The 17,746-nt window shown below is 34.2% G+C and overlaps 2 protein-coding genes across 2 annotated transcripts; one reads left to right on the forward strand and one right to left on the reverse strand.

Moving 5' to 3' along the window:
• Positions 1-11,548: 11,548 nt before the first annotated feature.
• On the forward strand, positions 11,549-13,794 carry LOTGIDRAFT_126903 (hypothetical protein; the record flags this gene model as incomplete). Its single annotated transcript, XM_009063117.1, has 4 exons — positions 11,549-11,759; positions 12,274-12,343; positions 12,687-12,892; positions 13,466-13,794. 4 exons carry the CDS (start codon positions 11,549-11,551, stop codon positions 13,792-13,794), a joined length of 816 nt encoding a protein of 271 aa, XP_009061365.1.
• Positions 13,795-17,065: 3,271 nt separating this feature from the next.
• On the reverse strand, positions 17,066-17,533 carry LOTGIDRAFT_166083 (hypothetical protein; the record flags this gene model as incomplete). Its single annotated transcript, XM_009063118.1, has 1 exon — positions 17,066-17,533. The coding sequence occupies one exon, from the start codon at positions 17,531-17,533 to the stop codon at positions 17,066-17,068; it is 468 nt and encodes a 155-aa protein (XP_009061366.1).
• Positions 17,534-17,746: the final 213 nt, after the last annotated feature.

A 17,746-nucleotide genomic window follows, 5' to 3' on the forward strand; every position in this document is an offset into this window, starting at 1 on the left:
TAGACATAAAATGTAAAGTCTCAAATTTGGTAACAATCAGATGAACGGTTTCAGAATTAGTGCACTCGACTTAGTAAAAACGCTCAAATTTGGCTTGTAGGCATGATAGAGACTACAGTTTTGATCCAATCCTGATTAAACTTGGTATGCATGTATATATTGATGAGTTCTTGGTTAAGATCGAATTTGGTAATAATCAGATGAACGGTTTAAGGGTAATTACCCTGGCGTGTACCTTGTTCATGTTTGAATTTGATGATAATTTGATGAACTGTTTTTATACGCCCACATGGAAATGTGGACGTATATTGCCGTCGCCCAAGTCAGTCCGTCCACAATTTTCTTGTATGCAAGATATAGGCTACAGCTTTAATCAAAGTTCGAAATTGGTAATAATCGGATCAATGGTTTCAAAATAATTGCCCTTGACTTAGTAAAAACGCGTTAAATTTGCTTTGTATGCACGATCAAGGCTTCAATATTTATCTGATCTTAATGAAACTTAGTATGCATTTATATATTGTTGAGATCTCGGTCAAGTTCGAAATTCGTAATAATCGGAAGAATGGTTTCAGAGTTATTGCCCTTGACTTAGTAAAAACGCGTTAAATTTGGCTTGTATGCACGATCAAGGCTTCAATATTTATCTGATCTTAATGAAACTTAGTATGCATTTATATATTGTTGAGATCTCGGTCAAGTTCGAAATTCGTAATAATCGGAAGAATGGTTTCAGAGTTATTGCCCTTGACTTAGTAAAAACGCGTTAAATTTGGTTTGTATGCACGATAAAGGCTGCAATTTTTATCCATTCTTGATGAAACTTAGTATGCATGTGTATATGGATGAAATCTTGGTCAAGTTCGAAATAGGTAATAATCGGAAGAATGGTTTCAGAGTTATTGCCCTTGACTTAGTAAAAACGCGTTAAATTTGGTTTGTATAGACGATAAATGCTACACTAATTTATCCAATCTTGATGAAACTTAGCATGCTTGCAGATATTGATAAGACCTCAGTCTAGTTCGAAATTGGTAATAATCGGATGAATAATTTCAGGGTAATTGCCCTTTGACTTAGTAAAAATACATCAAATTTGGCTTGTAGGCATGATATAAACTACAGTTTTGTCTTGATGAAACTTGGTATCCATGAATATATTGATGAGATCATGGTCAAGGTTGCATTTGGTCATAATCAGATGAATCGTTGTAGAGTTATTGCCATTGACTTAGAAAAAACGCTTGGCTTGTAGTCATGATACAGCGTACAGTTTTATCTGATCTTAATGAAACTTGGTATGCATGTATAAATTGATGAGATCTCAAGTTCAAAAATGGTAATAATTGGATGAGTGGTTTTTGAGTTATTGCCCTTGAATTAATTCAATGCGTCTAATTTGGCTTGTAGGACTGATAGAGACTACATTTTTTTTATCCGATCTTGAGGAAACTTGGTATGAGACCTTAGTAAAGCTTGAAATTAGTAACAATCGGATGATTGGTTTCACATATTAAACCACTACAGACTTTGTTATCATTTCTGACAGCTGGTAGTGGGCGTATATGTTACCTTGCAGCGCAAGCTATCTTTGAGGTTTTGACTTGACTGTTGACTTAAATATTTTTAAGATTATTTGAAAATTCATTATTAAGCCACTTAAGACTTTGTTATCATTTCTGACAGCTGTTAGTGACGTATGTTACCTTGCCTGGCAAGCTATCTGTTATCCATTAAACTAAATAATTATTTAAACACGCTTCTGAGCTTTATAGTTAAATTTTAACTAAATTACTTAGTTTTATGGATTTATTGGATTATGGAGGCATTCTGTCGTATGGGTTTGACACAAGGTAAGTCCACTGATGAACAAAGACTGATTTTGGCCAAGTTTAAAAAAAATATAGTAATATACATTTAGATTTATTCATTCTGATGGTAAGAAATGAGAACTGAGACAAACACTAATTTTGTAACAAATTTATCCATTGTCTTATCTGATAACTTTGTGGTTGTCAGTTACAAGGCAAATTCTAGTTTGGAAAGTTAGTACCTTCAAGCTTGTCAAAACCTCAAGAGTCATTTCTAGTAGTGGTTTGTGTGGTAGGGGATAAATTACAACCTGTTCTTACATACAAACAATTGTGATCTAGGCAAAATCAAACAAATAATTGTTTTATTCTATCTAGGCTCAACTCCAAGATTGAATCTGATTCCACCATATTTAGCACAAGAAATTCCAATTAGAAATGGAGAATCAGAAATAATAATTACTTCTACACAAAAAGATGAAGAAATCCAACAAAGTTTTAGATGCCTGGTGAACAATTTGAAACCTGAACGACAAACCATACAATGGGTAAAAGATGGCTATATGGTCCCAACTTATTTTGACAGTGAGGAAATTCTGAGATTTGATGGATCACTCACAGAACGTCTGTATGATGAAGGAACTGGAACAACTAACAACAGGTTTACCAACCGGGATCTGTTGGGATATTATTGGTGTGAAGTCTTAGATCTGAAATCCAATTCTATGAAAGCTTCGAATAAATTCTATCTGAACTATCGTGGTGAGTGGTATAACCGTTTACTTCTCAAGAACATGACATGACTTAAATTGGAACTGACTGATTCAGTTGCAGGCTGCATACATGATTCCAAAAAATGTTCCCAGGAAGTGTTGATTTAGTTCTAGATTGAACACAAACAGCTTATAATTCCGACTCACATTATCATAGGTTATTTGGCTATACCACCACATCAGGTGAAAGGTGAATTCAGTTGATAAACTTGTCTAATGCATAGACATCTAAAGATAATAAGAATACACCTTAAGCTCGCGTCACAAAATCCCAACGTTCGAGAAGTTTGATTGGTTGGCGATGTCATCAAACAGACGAATAACCTCAACTGGAGTGGTTAAATTTAAAATAAAATCAATAAAAAAAACGGAACGAAAGTTTGGACTAATTTATATTGATGTTCCCTTTTACTAGGAAATACAAATCAGTGGTAGTCATATCGTTTAAAAGAACTTTTTTACATATGACTTATGACAATTTCAATTTTTTTCTGTTCATTATTCAAACGTTCCAATAGGCTATCATAACAAAATAGTTTTAGACATGCCTCTTTATATAATAGTCATTAATCTTTAACAAAAGGGACCAGAACCTATGCTGCTTCATTGAATATATCTGATAAACTGTTCGACCAATTCTCAGCTAACGACTTCAACTTGATGAGAGTCAGGTATCCTCCAGTGGAAAGCATTCTGAGTTTTTTTGGTAATACCACACGGGAATCCATCACCGTTAAGCTGAATCGTTTCAGGTAAACACGAGTTAATATACTTATGTTCTGGCGAAATCGTAATATACTACAAGTTTGATGTGATTAAACCAATCAAATGCTTTGTTCAATAAAAGATTTACTCACTTTATCAGAGAACAGAACCAGATGAGAGAACAGAACCAGATGAGAGAACAGAACCAGATTAGAGAATATTTTGTCAAGCGCAGTAGCTAGTTGGAAACAATGTTTCTAGTTTTGAATTCATAGTTTGACAGGTTGACAGGTTTAAGATTACATATTTACTGAAGATGATTTTCTAATTTTAGATCTAAAGGAAGAATTATAGACTTTCAAGTGTTTGAAAGTTCTTTAACTTTAGCAAGGAGACTTAGGAGCATACAAAATGTTAGAGTAGAAAATGCAAAGGCAGCTTTTCTGAGAGCATACAATATCAAATCAATTTCAAATGGTAAATTAATCAAGTTTGTTTCTACAGGTAAGAGTTCATCATACTTATACAGATATAAACTGCTAGTGCACTGAATCGATTCATTCTGGTTATACGATGTAGACCTCTCGGACATTGTATGGGGCAATAAACATATTATAGTCTTATAGGATGTGCTTAAGATCCCTAAATTTTACAAACTGCCTTGGATAATTCCGAATTCAATAATTCTCATTATTGATGGCAGTAACTGTGGGCTAAAATATAAGACCCACTCGTTCAAATTGAAGCGTTTCATGATATTCTTTATTCCACAGATTATTGTCTGGAAACGAAACGCAGATTTACATATGATGATGGTACTATAAAAAACTTCAACTTACCAGATACACTACTTGGTAGAACTTGGTATACTCCAGATATTTGTCCTGTAGGTAAGGCAATGTTTGGTATCCACCAGATATGTGTCCTAGTGGTAAGGTAGTGTTTGGTATATACCAGATATTTGTCCTGTAAGTAAGGCAATGTTTGGTATTCACCAGATATTTGTCATGGTTGTAAGATAGTGTTCTGTATTATAACAGATATTTTGTACTGTAGGTAAGACAATGTTTGGTATTGTCATAGTGGTAAGATAGTGTTCCGAATTATACCAGATATTTGTACTGTAAGTAAGGTAGTGTTCGGTATATACCAGATATTTTGTACTATAGGTAAGGCAATGTTTGGTATACACCAGATATTTTGTACTGTAGGTAAGGTAATGTTTGGTATACACCAGATATTTGTTCTTGTGGTAAGGTAGTCCTGTAATCAATATAGGTCAAGAAGTTGAACTGAAAAAAAAGTATAGGTAAGATTTTTAAACTGAGAAATCAATAAAGGTTAGGTAAGTGTCCTGAAAAATCAATAAAGATCCACGAAATTGAATTGATAAATTCATAAAGGTCACGTAGATGTACTCACAAATCAATGTTGGTCAAGTAAGTGAAATTTAAAAAAATCAATATAGGTCAAATACATGCATGCCAAATCGATATAGGTCAAGTAGGTAAGCTGACAAATCTAAATGGGTCAAGAAGGTGAACTGTAAATCGATACCTGTAATTGTCCTGTAAGTGAGGTAATGTTTGGTATACACCAGATATTTGTTTTTAATGGTAAGGTAGTGTTTGGTATACACCAGATATTTGTTTTTGTGGTAAGGTAGTGTTTGGTATACACCATATTTGTTTTTGTGGTAAGGTAGTGTTTGGTATACACCAGATATTTGCACTAGATATTTGTCCTGTCGATAAGGTAGTGTTTGGTATACACCAGATATTTGTTCTTGTGGTAAGGTAGTGTTTGGTATACACCAGATATTTGTTCTTGTGGTAAGGTATTGTTTGGCATACACCAGATATTTGCACTAGATATTTGTCCTGTCGATAAGTTAGTGTTTGGTATACACCTGATTTTTGCACTAGATATTTGTCATGTCGATAAGGTAGTGTTTAGTATACACCAGATATTTGTTCTTGTGGTAAGGTAGTGTTTGGTATACACCAGATACTTGTCCTGTCGATAAGGTAGTGTTTGGTATATACCATATATTTGTCCTGTAGGTAAGGTAGTGTTTGGTCATCGTATCAAGAATACGGGTTTTGACATGGTCTTATTAACCCGTATTAAACTAAGCCCACTACACTTCGTTTTGGGGGCGTGGAAATGAGATTGGTGGCATTTCAATCTGACCAATCAGATCGGTAGAACAGAAATGATGTCATGTAAACAAACCACATCACCGCTTTGCCGTCGCCCGTTTGAAGAGATAAAAACACATTCTTTCCAAGTAAATATTTCAATGTAAGGTTTGATTTTCTCTCGGCTTCAATTCTTTAACGAAAATCTTACTCAGTTCTGCACAGTACATATTCATCAAAATATGTAATGGCACGCTGCTTTCGTTTGGTTTACGTTCGCAAACAAAGCTTCATAACGAGTGATTTGTTTTGATTGGCTGAAATTTGCTATTCAGTAAATCCAATTTTGATTGGACAATATTTAGCTATGAATACGTAATTTTTCTCACATATGTTACCACTTCCCCAGGAAGTGTCACGAATGGGGATGTGGTTTGGACACGATGGTGGTGTTTGGTATTCCAACAGATAGATGTAGTGTTTGGCATATGACAGAAAAATACTTAATGTAAATAAAGTAGTTGATGTTTTTTTTAAAGATCAATTACCAATTGGTCAAGTAGAGTGTAATGGTGATAAAATATACGGTGCCTTTTGGGGCGCATTTCAGCTGAATATAAACTGTCAATTCATAGATCACAGTTCGTCTTCAGTCACAGTTAAACTTGCTGAAATTGCTAAGGTATGTAGCAGTTTACGTCTATTTTACGCTCGCTATGCAAAGACCAAGTCGGACCACCCTAATTTTTACGGCGTTTGATATCGGCTGTGGAGAACGGTACCTGATTTTAATCGTAACAATAGAAAAATTGACTACACCAGGCAGGGATCCGGACACGATTTCAGATGCGTGTATTACTCTTCCCTGATATAAGTGCCGGTACGGACTCCTTCGCGTGGTTATTTCGTCAATTTGTACTGGCTCTAGCTAGATTAATCTTAGAAGGGAAATATTTTGTTTTGTATATTTTGCAGAATATCACTAATTCGAGTAACATTGATGGTATTATTAAAGAGGTCGAGGAGTTAACTGAAGATGCTGATGTGTTGACAACTAAAGATATAAGCTACTCTACAAGTATATTGGATAAAATAGTGGAACATAATAACATTACAAAACCGGTAACGTAAACGTAATCAAAACATTTACCAGAGTACATGTAATCGTAGAAGAAGTGTGAATCAGATCGTCACAAGAGAACTGACAGGAAATATTATCTGTTCTTTTGTAGACTTTAGTCTCCAAATCCCCCAAAACACTACTTTTCTCATAGGGGCGGTGATGGTCGTGACGAGCGTTAGCCACCTTCTCATATATATACTATGTAGATAGAGTCGACTATTGATAGAAACAGATGCCCGTGGCTTTTGACCTTCTTTGTAATACAATATTCTCACTCTTACTTCCCTAGAACCACAAATAGTCAGCATTAGTTCTTAAATTATTTAAGTATTGGGAAGGGAGTAATAAACCGCATTGCAATGTTTGTAAGAATGCTTGCCTTCCATTTCAGAATGCTATTGGTATAGTCAATATTATTAACAACATACAGGATTCTAGAGATACGATACTCGATATAGCTGATAAGGACTGTAATGTTACCAAAAGGTAGATAAGTCTATACTTACAAAATAAAGGTCAAGTAGGTGATCTTACACCTCTATCAATCTATCAATATAGGTCAAGTAAGTGTCCCGACAAATCAACATCAAGAAGCTGAATTGAAATATAAATGTGGGTCAAGTAGATAATCTGGTAAATAGATAAAGGTCACAAAGATGTACTTACAATTCAATATAGGTCAAGTAAGTGTACTTACATATCAATGTGGGTCATGTAATTGCAGTGAGAAATCAATATAGCTCAAGCAGGTGAACTGGCAAATCAATATAGGTTAAGTAGATGTACTTACATATCATTATAGTTCAACGTGTATCGTCAAATCAATATAGGTCAATAAGGTGTATCGTCAAATCAATATAGGTCAGGTAAGTGTACTGAGAAATCAATATACCTCAAGTAGGTGAACCGACAAATCAATATAGGTCAAGAAGTTGAACTGAAAAAAAAAGTATGGGTAAGATTTTTAAACTGAGAAATCAATATAGGTTAAGTAAGTGTCCTGAAAAATCAATATAGGTCCACGAAATTGAATTGATATATTCATAAAGGTCACGTAGATGTACTCACAAATCAATGTTGGTCAAGTAAGTAAAATTTAAAAAAATCAGTTTAGGTCAAGTACATGCATGCCAAATCGATATAGGTCGAGTAGGTAAGCTGACAAATCTATATGGGTCAAGAAGGTGAACTGTAAATCGATGAAGGTTAACTTAATTAATATTGGCCAACTTACAGATCAATTTATGTCAAGTAGATTTACTTACAAATCAATATAGGTGAACTAAAAAATAAATATGAGCAAGTAGTTGAACTGAGAAATCAATATAGGTCGAGTTTTTCCTGACAAATCAATATAGGTCAAGAAGTTGAACTGAAAAATAAATATGGGCAAGCAATTGAACTGAGAAATCAATATAGGTCGAGTTTCCTAACTAATCAATATACGTCAAGAAGGTGAACTGAAAAATAAATATGGGCAAGTAGTGAGAAATCAATATAGTCCGAGTTTCCTGACAAATCAATATAGGTCAAGTAGATGTACTCACAAAACAATATAGGTCAAGAAGGTTAACTGACAAAACAATATAGGACTACATGTAGGTGAACATACAAATCTATGTAGGTTATGCAGATAAATCAAAGCAGGCCATTCCGATTATAACATATACTATCAATGTCGGTCAAGTAGGTATACTTATAAATCAATTTAGGTCAAGTAAGTAACTTAATATCGATGTAGGTCAAGTAAGTGTACTGCAAATCAATATAAGTCAAGTAGCTGTACTTACATAGCAATGTAGATCATTTGCTTGGACTTAAATTTTATGGCTGTCAAGTAGATGTACTTACAAATCAATTTGGGTCAAGTAGATGGAAATACAAACCAATGTAGGCCAAATTTATGAAATATGGGACAATATTAATTTTCTATTATTACAGGATTTTAACCACTTTAGATCGTTTAGACACAAAACTAATTACTGGTAGTAATAACTTTTTGAGCGTGGTGACATCGAAAACGGTACTGGAAATTCGAGATTTAGATCCGCTAAAACCAATTCAGATTGGCCTATCTGCAAATGGCGGCAAGGATCGACCAGTCACGTCATTTAAAGAAGATGACTTGAATTCCATATTTTACGAGCATGATATGGTGTATGAAACGGCTGATGTGGGGATTTACTTAAATCGAGAATTTGTGGGAAAATTAGCGAATGGTAAGCAGAATGGGCTATTTACAGTCAGAACTCATCTCTCATGCATACCTATATAGACTTTACTTTTATTCGGGCTTATAAACTTTCCTTAATTCAATATGAGTGTATTGTATTGTACAATCGTTCTTACCTCTTCTGTTAATTTTGAATGCGCACTAATTATTTGTACAAATTCTGGATTTTCGCTGACTTTGTTGTATGTCACAATTTCATCCTTTACAATGTGTTGTTTTGTAAATTATATTTTACATTAAAGACATGAGTTTTTTTTTTATTTTCAGAGTTAAAGACAACCAGAATACGACTAGCAATGCGACTATTTAATGATAGTACTCTGTTTATAAGTAATAATAGCACAAGTAACAGATTTCTACCCAACAGTAAAATAATATCAGCTACATTACTAGTAAACGATATTCCATATACTGATTTGAATGATACCTATATCACAGCTGTTTTCCTACCATATAAGGTATATATTTATCTATACAGTCAAGTAACCTAATTTCGTGCTAACCTATTTTTCGTTCATTTCCGGAAATGACTAATTATTTACATGTGCAACCTCTCGTGATCTCCGCATTTGCTTGTTTTGATAAACATGGGTTTTCTGTACGATGTCAGCTAGTAAAATGAATCCAGTAGTTTCAAGTTTTAATGTATACTTTGACAAATACAAAATGGCGGATTTCAGTTATTACCAAACGTCACCATTTTTTATCGGCCGAATTTCCTTATAATCCCAAGCGGTATTCGGAATTCCAAGTGTCGTCTGCTAGAATGTAGTCCAACGAATGAAGTCACGTGATCAACCAGCAGATTCCGTGTCAGCAGAAAATTTCGATGGAACACAAAGTGGGCCATATTCTTATGTTGTTTCAGTGACTTTTAGCAATAAATCACGCTACGTATCGTATTTTGTCAGTCACTATTTTTTTTTTAAATCGTGGTTCTTTGAAGGAATTGTCACTAGTTATAACGAATTGATATTAAAGATAAATACTAAGAGAAGTTAATTATACCACTGGGTATGCTTACCACGTGTTTTTCTCGACTTATTTATAGATCAAACATTGTACACGAAAATAGGTGACGCATTCTGCCGCCGTTGCCGAGTTGGTTGCTCATGAAATATGGGTCAATATGGGATTCATTAAGAAAATCGAAACAAACCAATTTTAATCATTTTGTAGAATATTTGAGGAAACATCTAAGACATAAAAAAAAATTTCGTTTTTTTAACTTTGACGAAATTCGGTGAAATAACAGTGAAATAACATTTCAACGAAAAGTAATTGTCAAAATAAATAGAACCTAATAAACCTTTTCGATCCATCATCATTGGCTAAATCTAAATTATTTGGCTCACCTAATTTCAAGATCACGTGACATTTAGACATTTAGATTTAGTGGTTCGCTCCCTCTGCCCACTTGACCACTCAAGTTTTACTTGATATAATTTTTTCATAATGTGAAAAGTATTTGGGACTGATAATGAAAATGGAAGGTCTGACTTGATTGACTTTAATAGGATACCTTGATTGATTATATTTCCACGAATGAATTAAATTTTTAGCACATCAACGCCCGTGTCCTTGATTATAGACGCCATAATTTGGACTATTCCTATTTAATTTAAGCCTTTACAAACCGAAGTTAGACAAAATTTTAGCATCTGTGCGTTTTGGAACATTGAAGCTGGACAATGGTCATCAGAAGGTTGTGAATATAAAAACACTACCAGTGGACGGGATGTGTGTATTTGTGATCATCTGACTAATTTTGCTGTTCTGTTGGTAAGTTTTGGTGTGTCAAAAGCAGTCATGGAAGATGGTTGAATCGTTATGGGTTTCTGTGGTCGAATCGTTGACTAGCGCATAGGACCCTTTTTGTTTGCTAGTGCACGCATACTTTTCTTGGTTTTTCAGTAGATTCAAGATCAAAATATTTTTGAGTCAATTTTGTTATATTCAAAGCAATTCCGGTTTACATCGACCTCAATTGTATATTGTAAATTGCAAACCGTATATATCAATGATAAACAATGAGAGATAATTTTAGGCGAATATTGCAAATTGTAATTTTTAATGCCCCATGTGCTTGTTATTTCTACAAATCGGAACCTCTCAATATTGAATTTGGTGTGTCTTATTTCAGGATTATTATGGCCAAGATTATCTGATAGAAGAAGTACATCGTTTAGCTCTGAGTATTATAACTATTATTGGATTAACTTTGTCTATTATTGGATTGGGTTTAACAATTCTCTCGTTTATATTGTTCAGGTGAGAATTGATGTCATTCGATCATCTTGAAGAACCATAGGACCATTTATTACTTTTTATTGCCTATACCTAATATCTTGACTGCATGATTTCAATATCAAAGGCAACAATAAGCTGTAAATTACCTCTTAAGGAGTCAAATCCCTCCCTCTTTCCCTAACACCCCCCTCCCCCTGTACTACACTGGCACCACCACTAGATGGAAATATAATTTCGAGATGTATAATTGAAGCTAGGCACTGAATCGAAGTATAACTTCAGGATTCAGGAAGGTTTTTTATGTATATGAAAGTAAATAAATTAGTCATTTCAAGGGAAACAACTGATCTAAAAAAAATTTTGTACATAAAAGAGATGGTTTATGCTACTGTTTTCATTGCTCAGTATGTGATGTTCATCTTCAAAAACAGTCTAGAGCTCCATTTCATTTCAATTCCAGTAAATTACGTAAAGGCAGGCCACAGCAGACTCTTTTTAATCTGGCCCTAGCCATGTTGTGTTCTTGGATTGTATTTTTGGCGGGAATAAACCAAACAGACGATTATGGTGGATGTATAGCCGTTGCCGTATTACTCCATTATTTCATATTAGCTTCCTTTATGTGGATGTTAATGGAAGGTATCCTACAATACTTGTTGTTTGTCAGGGTTCTTGGAACCTACTTTGAAAACTACATGTGGAAGACTGCTATTTCGGCATGGGGTAAGTGAATCGTTTTAATACACTTTGGGAAATCTTCTCTGATAATATGACGACAAGGTGGTAAGAGTTTGAATGGTTGAAAGGGAAGATCAAGTCAAGCTTGCGACCAGCAAAATACAAGAGTAACCAGTTTCAGACAGTAACTGATAGCGTCTGGGGGAATCGCATTAGTCGCCGTATGTTCCGATATCTTGAGTCAGTCACAGGTTGCTGCCAATTGCCATCAGTTGCTTATTTTCTCCTCTCTGGTGAAATTTGCGACAATTCAGTTGATCGCAGTTGTTAGAAGTAATCAAATCTCGATATTAGCGATTCGCTAAGATGATTAGAATCACAAGTCCATCTGAGCCCACTGGCTGGTGAAGAATGTCAAATTCAAAACAATGTTCTAAGAAATAATGATAATGCTTATAATGAAATAGATTTCGTTCCAAAATGTTTTGGGCTGATCCTTTGTGTCGGTTACTCGAATATATTATTTGACTATTCGTCAATAAAACATTTTGTTTTACAGTATTACCTTTAGTCCCGATTATTGTTATGTTAGCTATTGATATTGATCTGTACAATGGTGGTAATACTTAGTAAGTTGTTCATTTCTACTCCTGATATTATAACCATCAAACATGTATTTCTAGTGTACTTTGAAAGGGACGTGTCCGTCTGAGATGACAGCTTCATTTCTGATACCGTCTTGCAAACTGATATACAGCCGACCGTTCCCCTTTAACCATGCCTTTTATATGAGATTTCTTCTATTATCGCCCAACCATTTTTAGTCTTGTGTTGAATAAACAAACTTCCTTCAGGTGTAGCGTGTTTTGAGCCATTCTTTGTTCCATATAACAACAGCGTTAGTTAAAATTACATAAAAGCCTGAAGTATAAGTAAACTCTGACTCATTACATATTTATGCTTTGTTTACAGTTGTTGGATGTCATTAACTGGGTTTTATTATGGATTCTCTATCCCAGTTGGGGTTATTATACTAGCTAATATTATCATATACATCATGGTAACTTGTAGTATATGTAACAGACGGAATATTAATACTGGCGATTCGAAATCAACTTCCAGATCAACTCTCACCAATATTAGAGCTTCCTTCTGCTGTTTCATCATTTTAGGTAGGTGTACAAATCCAATATTATTACTATCTGGTTAAAATGTCGTGGGTGACCGCTCGAAACCTCGTACAATGTATTTCGAGCTTTCCAAAGGTACCAAAAAGTCAAAATGACAAAATATGGCATATGCATGTACGATGTTTCAAGCGTTCACCCACGATATTGTCCTGTCACATTCGTCTGTAAGTTTAATTTTTTGAAATATCAGTTTGAAAACAGTAACTATAGTCTTGGAATTGCTTTGCGTAGGTGAAATATATAGTTTTGCATTTAATATACAACGTAAGACTGTTTCTGAGGAAAATATCAAAATATTGATTGAAAATACGCGCCAACTTTTTAAAAATATTTTTATCAGGGTAAAACCAGTAAAATTCAGTTTACCTACAAATGAGTGAAGAAAGTAGTTATGATTTAAAACTTGAAATCACAGCCTCACTCCCCGCATTATAGAAATACAGGTTTCCTCCTTGATAATCTATTCCCAATTATCAAAAGTATCTAAAAGGAAATTAGTCTTGTCCTATCATACAAATAGACATCACAGGCTTAACTGATTTTTTCTTATCTTATTAGGAGTCAGTTGGATTTTTGGTTTCCTTGCAATATCAGATGCCAGATTAGTATTCCAGTATATATTTACTATCATCAATTCTATACAAGGTTTCCTCATATTTGCACTCTTCACCCTGAGAGATAAGAATGTCCGTGACTACTGGCAAGAACTGTGTTGTTATAGGTCGAAATTTAATGGACAATCTAGTAAACAAAGGACCAAGACTAGTTCCGAATCAGCAGCGAAAAACTCCAGTGATTTGACTTTCTCAGATGTAAGAAAAAACAGCACTACTGTGAACGACATTAACAGCAACGATCAACGACAAGAGCCATATACACAGCAATTGTAAACGTCCCCCAGTCTCATCTTCATTATCCATCTGTGTTGTTTTACATTACAAACGGGTTTATACATTAGATCAAGTCATGCATTTGTTTTTTGGATTAGAAAGTAGAAAGGTCAATCTGTTACCAATTTGAATTTTCTTGGAAAAGATCATTTAAAAATGTAGGACTTGTGGTACAGTTACTGTCAACCTGTGAAAGCATCAAGATCTGTATTTCAATCAGAACGACTTCATGCAATGACATTATTTTAGAAATAAAGAACTTGTATGTTTGTGAAATATTGTTTATATTTATCAGCGTAGGTTACAGAATTATATTTTAAAAAAATGATTAAGTCAACAATGGAGTGTGGATGGGTCTGAAGAGAAAATATAAGAAACCATTTCAAACAGGATAATGAACTGTATGTGTTTCGGGAGGAAATAAAAGCCGTACATTAGAGATCTACACGGAACGGAAATATCGTGTCATTTATGAGCCAGCGAAGTATTATTAATTCGATGTACTTGGTCTCTCTCTGGTTAGAATCGTTAAAACCTCATGAGCTGTTGGCCTTTTGTTAGGATCTGCAAGATTACATTTTCTGACAACTTCTCGGAGCTGAAAGAATAAGAAATATTAGAAACACGATGTTAATGTATCAAGGTGTCATGTGCTATGTCCAGCCCAAATTATTTTAATCAGCATACAATATTGTATATCTTCTGTAGATAAAACATTTGGATACGACTGTTGCTTTGAACTTAAAGTTCAGATTTGACAAGGTTTCAAGGTGCCTGACCTTATTAGTAATATTTCCAGTTTAAGGTCCTCTGAAGATCTTCAGGCCATGCTACTGCACAACTTCCTGAACCTGATTAACTCACGTAAAAAGTCTGTTTTATAACCCCCTATACCTTTGATAGAATAAATTCTTCTTCTTCATCATCAACTTTTATAACTTCTTGTTGTTTCATTTTATCATCATCTGTTACTACATCATCTTTTTCTGTGTTAAAACATTCATTAATTTCACCTAGTAATACATTAGTATTAGTATTATAATATACATAAAATACATAAAACTCGTGTGTCTTGGCACTATTTGCAATAGTAACAAATGACTGCGATGTGTAATATCGTTTCTATGTCGTTAGTTATTTTCAAGACGCAGCCACAGCTTAAACTGGAAAGTTTTCACCTGCAACAAATACCAGTGAATTGGGATGACAGTATCAAAATAGCAGTTTTATCCATAGAATGACTTTGTGTCCGAGCATTTTCAACAAAAAATGGCCTAAGTATTGTCCAATAATCTCTTTATAAACAACATATCCAGACTGAAAATTTATGTAATGTTTTTACTTTCATGTTTACAAAGGCAATCTACAGTACTGTTTAAAAATTGAATTCAAATTAATATAATTGATTTAACTTCGAAATTACAAAATGTAGTATACCTTATTGCGGAACATTTTTATCAATAAAACATGCTAAAGAATACTAAATAATAAACGAGCATAAGATTCCACTCACCTTTTAGTTCAATGTTGATATCCTCACTAAAAATTAAAAACCATAAGAGATTATTAACATCAAAAGGCAAACTTTGCTTTACCATCGTACGTAATTCAATTGAATACATCATATTATAAAATATCGCATTAGATTTCAGTAAGGATGAAAAACTTTACATGTTTCCACACATACCTTGAAGCAGCGCTTTTTTCCATGTTGTAGACGGTAGATGTTAAAGCGATAATGACGATACATTGATTTGAAGGGATAATGCCGTCATTAAATATTATAATTATCTTTATTTATTATTTATCGATAATCTCTCATATACTAAGGATGTTAAAAGCCTCAATTGCAACATTGTTCGAGGGAATATTGAATAATGAATCTGATGAGAGATGTGTAACTGGGCTGTTTGCTCTTCGTATCTTTCGCAGTTAATTTGTCACTGCCATATGCCCAATCATGGAATTGAAGAATGGCTTTCGGCAAAAATTAACCACATGTATTTTGTGTTCAGAATATTGTTCTGGGGCATCTATTGTTATTTACACTCTTAATCATTGTCTAATTAGATGACAGACTGTGCTATGTAAATATATTACCAAGGGAATTAATTCAATAGACTCAGTTGATAGGTATATAAACCATTATGATTGTATGGAAGCCACGTTCTATCTTTATATATTCGATGTGGATATTTAGTGGCTCGAAACTCAAGTAAGATTTGGTAACTCTGTGACCAATAAATTATTCGACAATGATAACACAATTTACCATGTTTGACAGACATAGCTTTTATCATATAGAGTAGCACCTTCAGTTATAAGTGAGTTTGAATTTGAGGTAGTAATTTCAATCGGTGGCCAAAAAACTTTTTGAGGCATTGTCCTCGCATCCCTTATGCATCACCTACAATCTGAAAACAAGTGTATATATTCGGATTGGATTTGAACCAAGGAACTTTGTGTTCCTCATGGTGCTTCGTGGAAACAAAACAGCTCAGTAAAGAACATTGACGAAGTAAACGAGTTGTAAAATGTCCTTATTGAGACACCATATACCAATTAATGGCCTGAATTATTGTTTATAAATAATTTAGTTTACATTGTACTTCATATTGCCTGGTAAAACATTAGTATGATACAATGGGTAAATCTTTTCTACATAGTTTAAACCAGCCAAATACTTAACATAGAGAAGCCTTGATCAAACTATCTCAATAATCCTATATAAGCATGGTAACGACGCAAATTGTTTACTAAAAAATCGTTTGTCGGACTCGAACTAAAACTGCGACAAATCACCTAAGCTCTATCTGTGATGTTTAAAGGAATATTGCCTACAAACAAATGATACCCAGGGGCTCGGTGACTCCAACACCAACGGCGAGGTTGTAAGAAATAATTTATTATTCATCCACTTCATTGTTTTCGATCTTCGACATAAAAATGAAAAATGCAAATGCTTAACTTAGAGAAGCCTTGTTCAAACTATCTCAGTAATCCTATATAAGCATGGTAACGACGCAAATTGTTACTCGAACCGAAACAGCGACAAATCACCTAAGCTCTATCAGGGATGTTTAAAGGAATATTGCCTACAAACAAATGATACCCAGGGGCTCGGTGACTCCACCACTTGAGGCACTAAAGAAACGTAAAAAACGTAAAGTGCTTGTATTGAAGTAGCTAAGCTATAATAAACAACATTAAAAACCATCGGCGCGGTTGTAAGAAATAATTTCTTATTCATCCACTTCATTGTTTATTCCAGTTAGGAAAACTTGTCGCAATTTTTTGATTTCTTGCAATATTCTCGTCTTGGTGATTTGACTGGCACCGCTTGATTAGACGTGAAAAGTTTCTTGACCACTGAATGTGGTCTATAAGTTTTCGGTACCATTACTTTGGTAGTCTCTGAGTAACTGACAGTTCGACGTCTTGGATTTACACTTGGCTGAATATCCTTGTTCTTTGGAGATTCTTCCATCATATGTTCAGGTTGTTGACTATATGTTTTGGATATTTCTTGAAGAATCTGCTGATGAATTTCTGATCCCATGGGCAATTTATCAGAATGTGGAACATAATCTACGAGTGTGGTCAATCCAACGGTTTCCAGGGAAGCATCTGGAGGTATCTCTGGTCTGATTTCTCCTTGTATCTTAAATGTTGGTTTGGTTAGCACTGAATCACTAAAACATCGGAATGTTCTAACACCCAAATCATCATCTCCCTCCATGATTCTTTCAAGAAATTTTTTGTGATAAGACATTTGTTTCTTTTACAATTCTTTTCAGTCTCACTTTAATACAATTTCTTTTACATTAATGTGTTATCCCACTTTAAGACAATTATTTTACATCAATGCGTTATCTCATACAGTACTTAAATTACTCTTTTATATCCATGTATTGAAGTTCACTTTGAATAATTTCTCTTCCAGAAAAAAAAA

The sequence above is a fragment of the Lottia gigantea genome (assembly GCF_000327385.1).
Source record: "Lottia gigantea unplaced genomic scaffold LOTGIsca_55, whole genome shotgun sequence".
In the NCBI taxonomy this organism is placed as follows: Eukaryota; Metazoa; Mollusca; class Gastropoda; family Lottiidae; genus Lottia; species Lottia gigantea.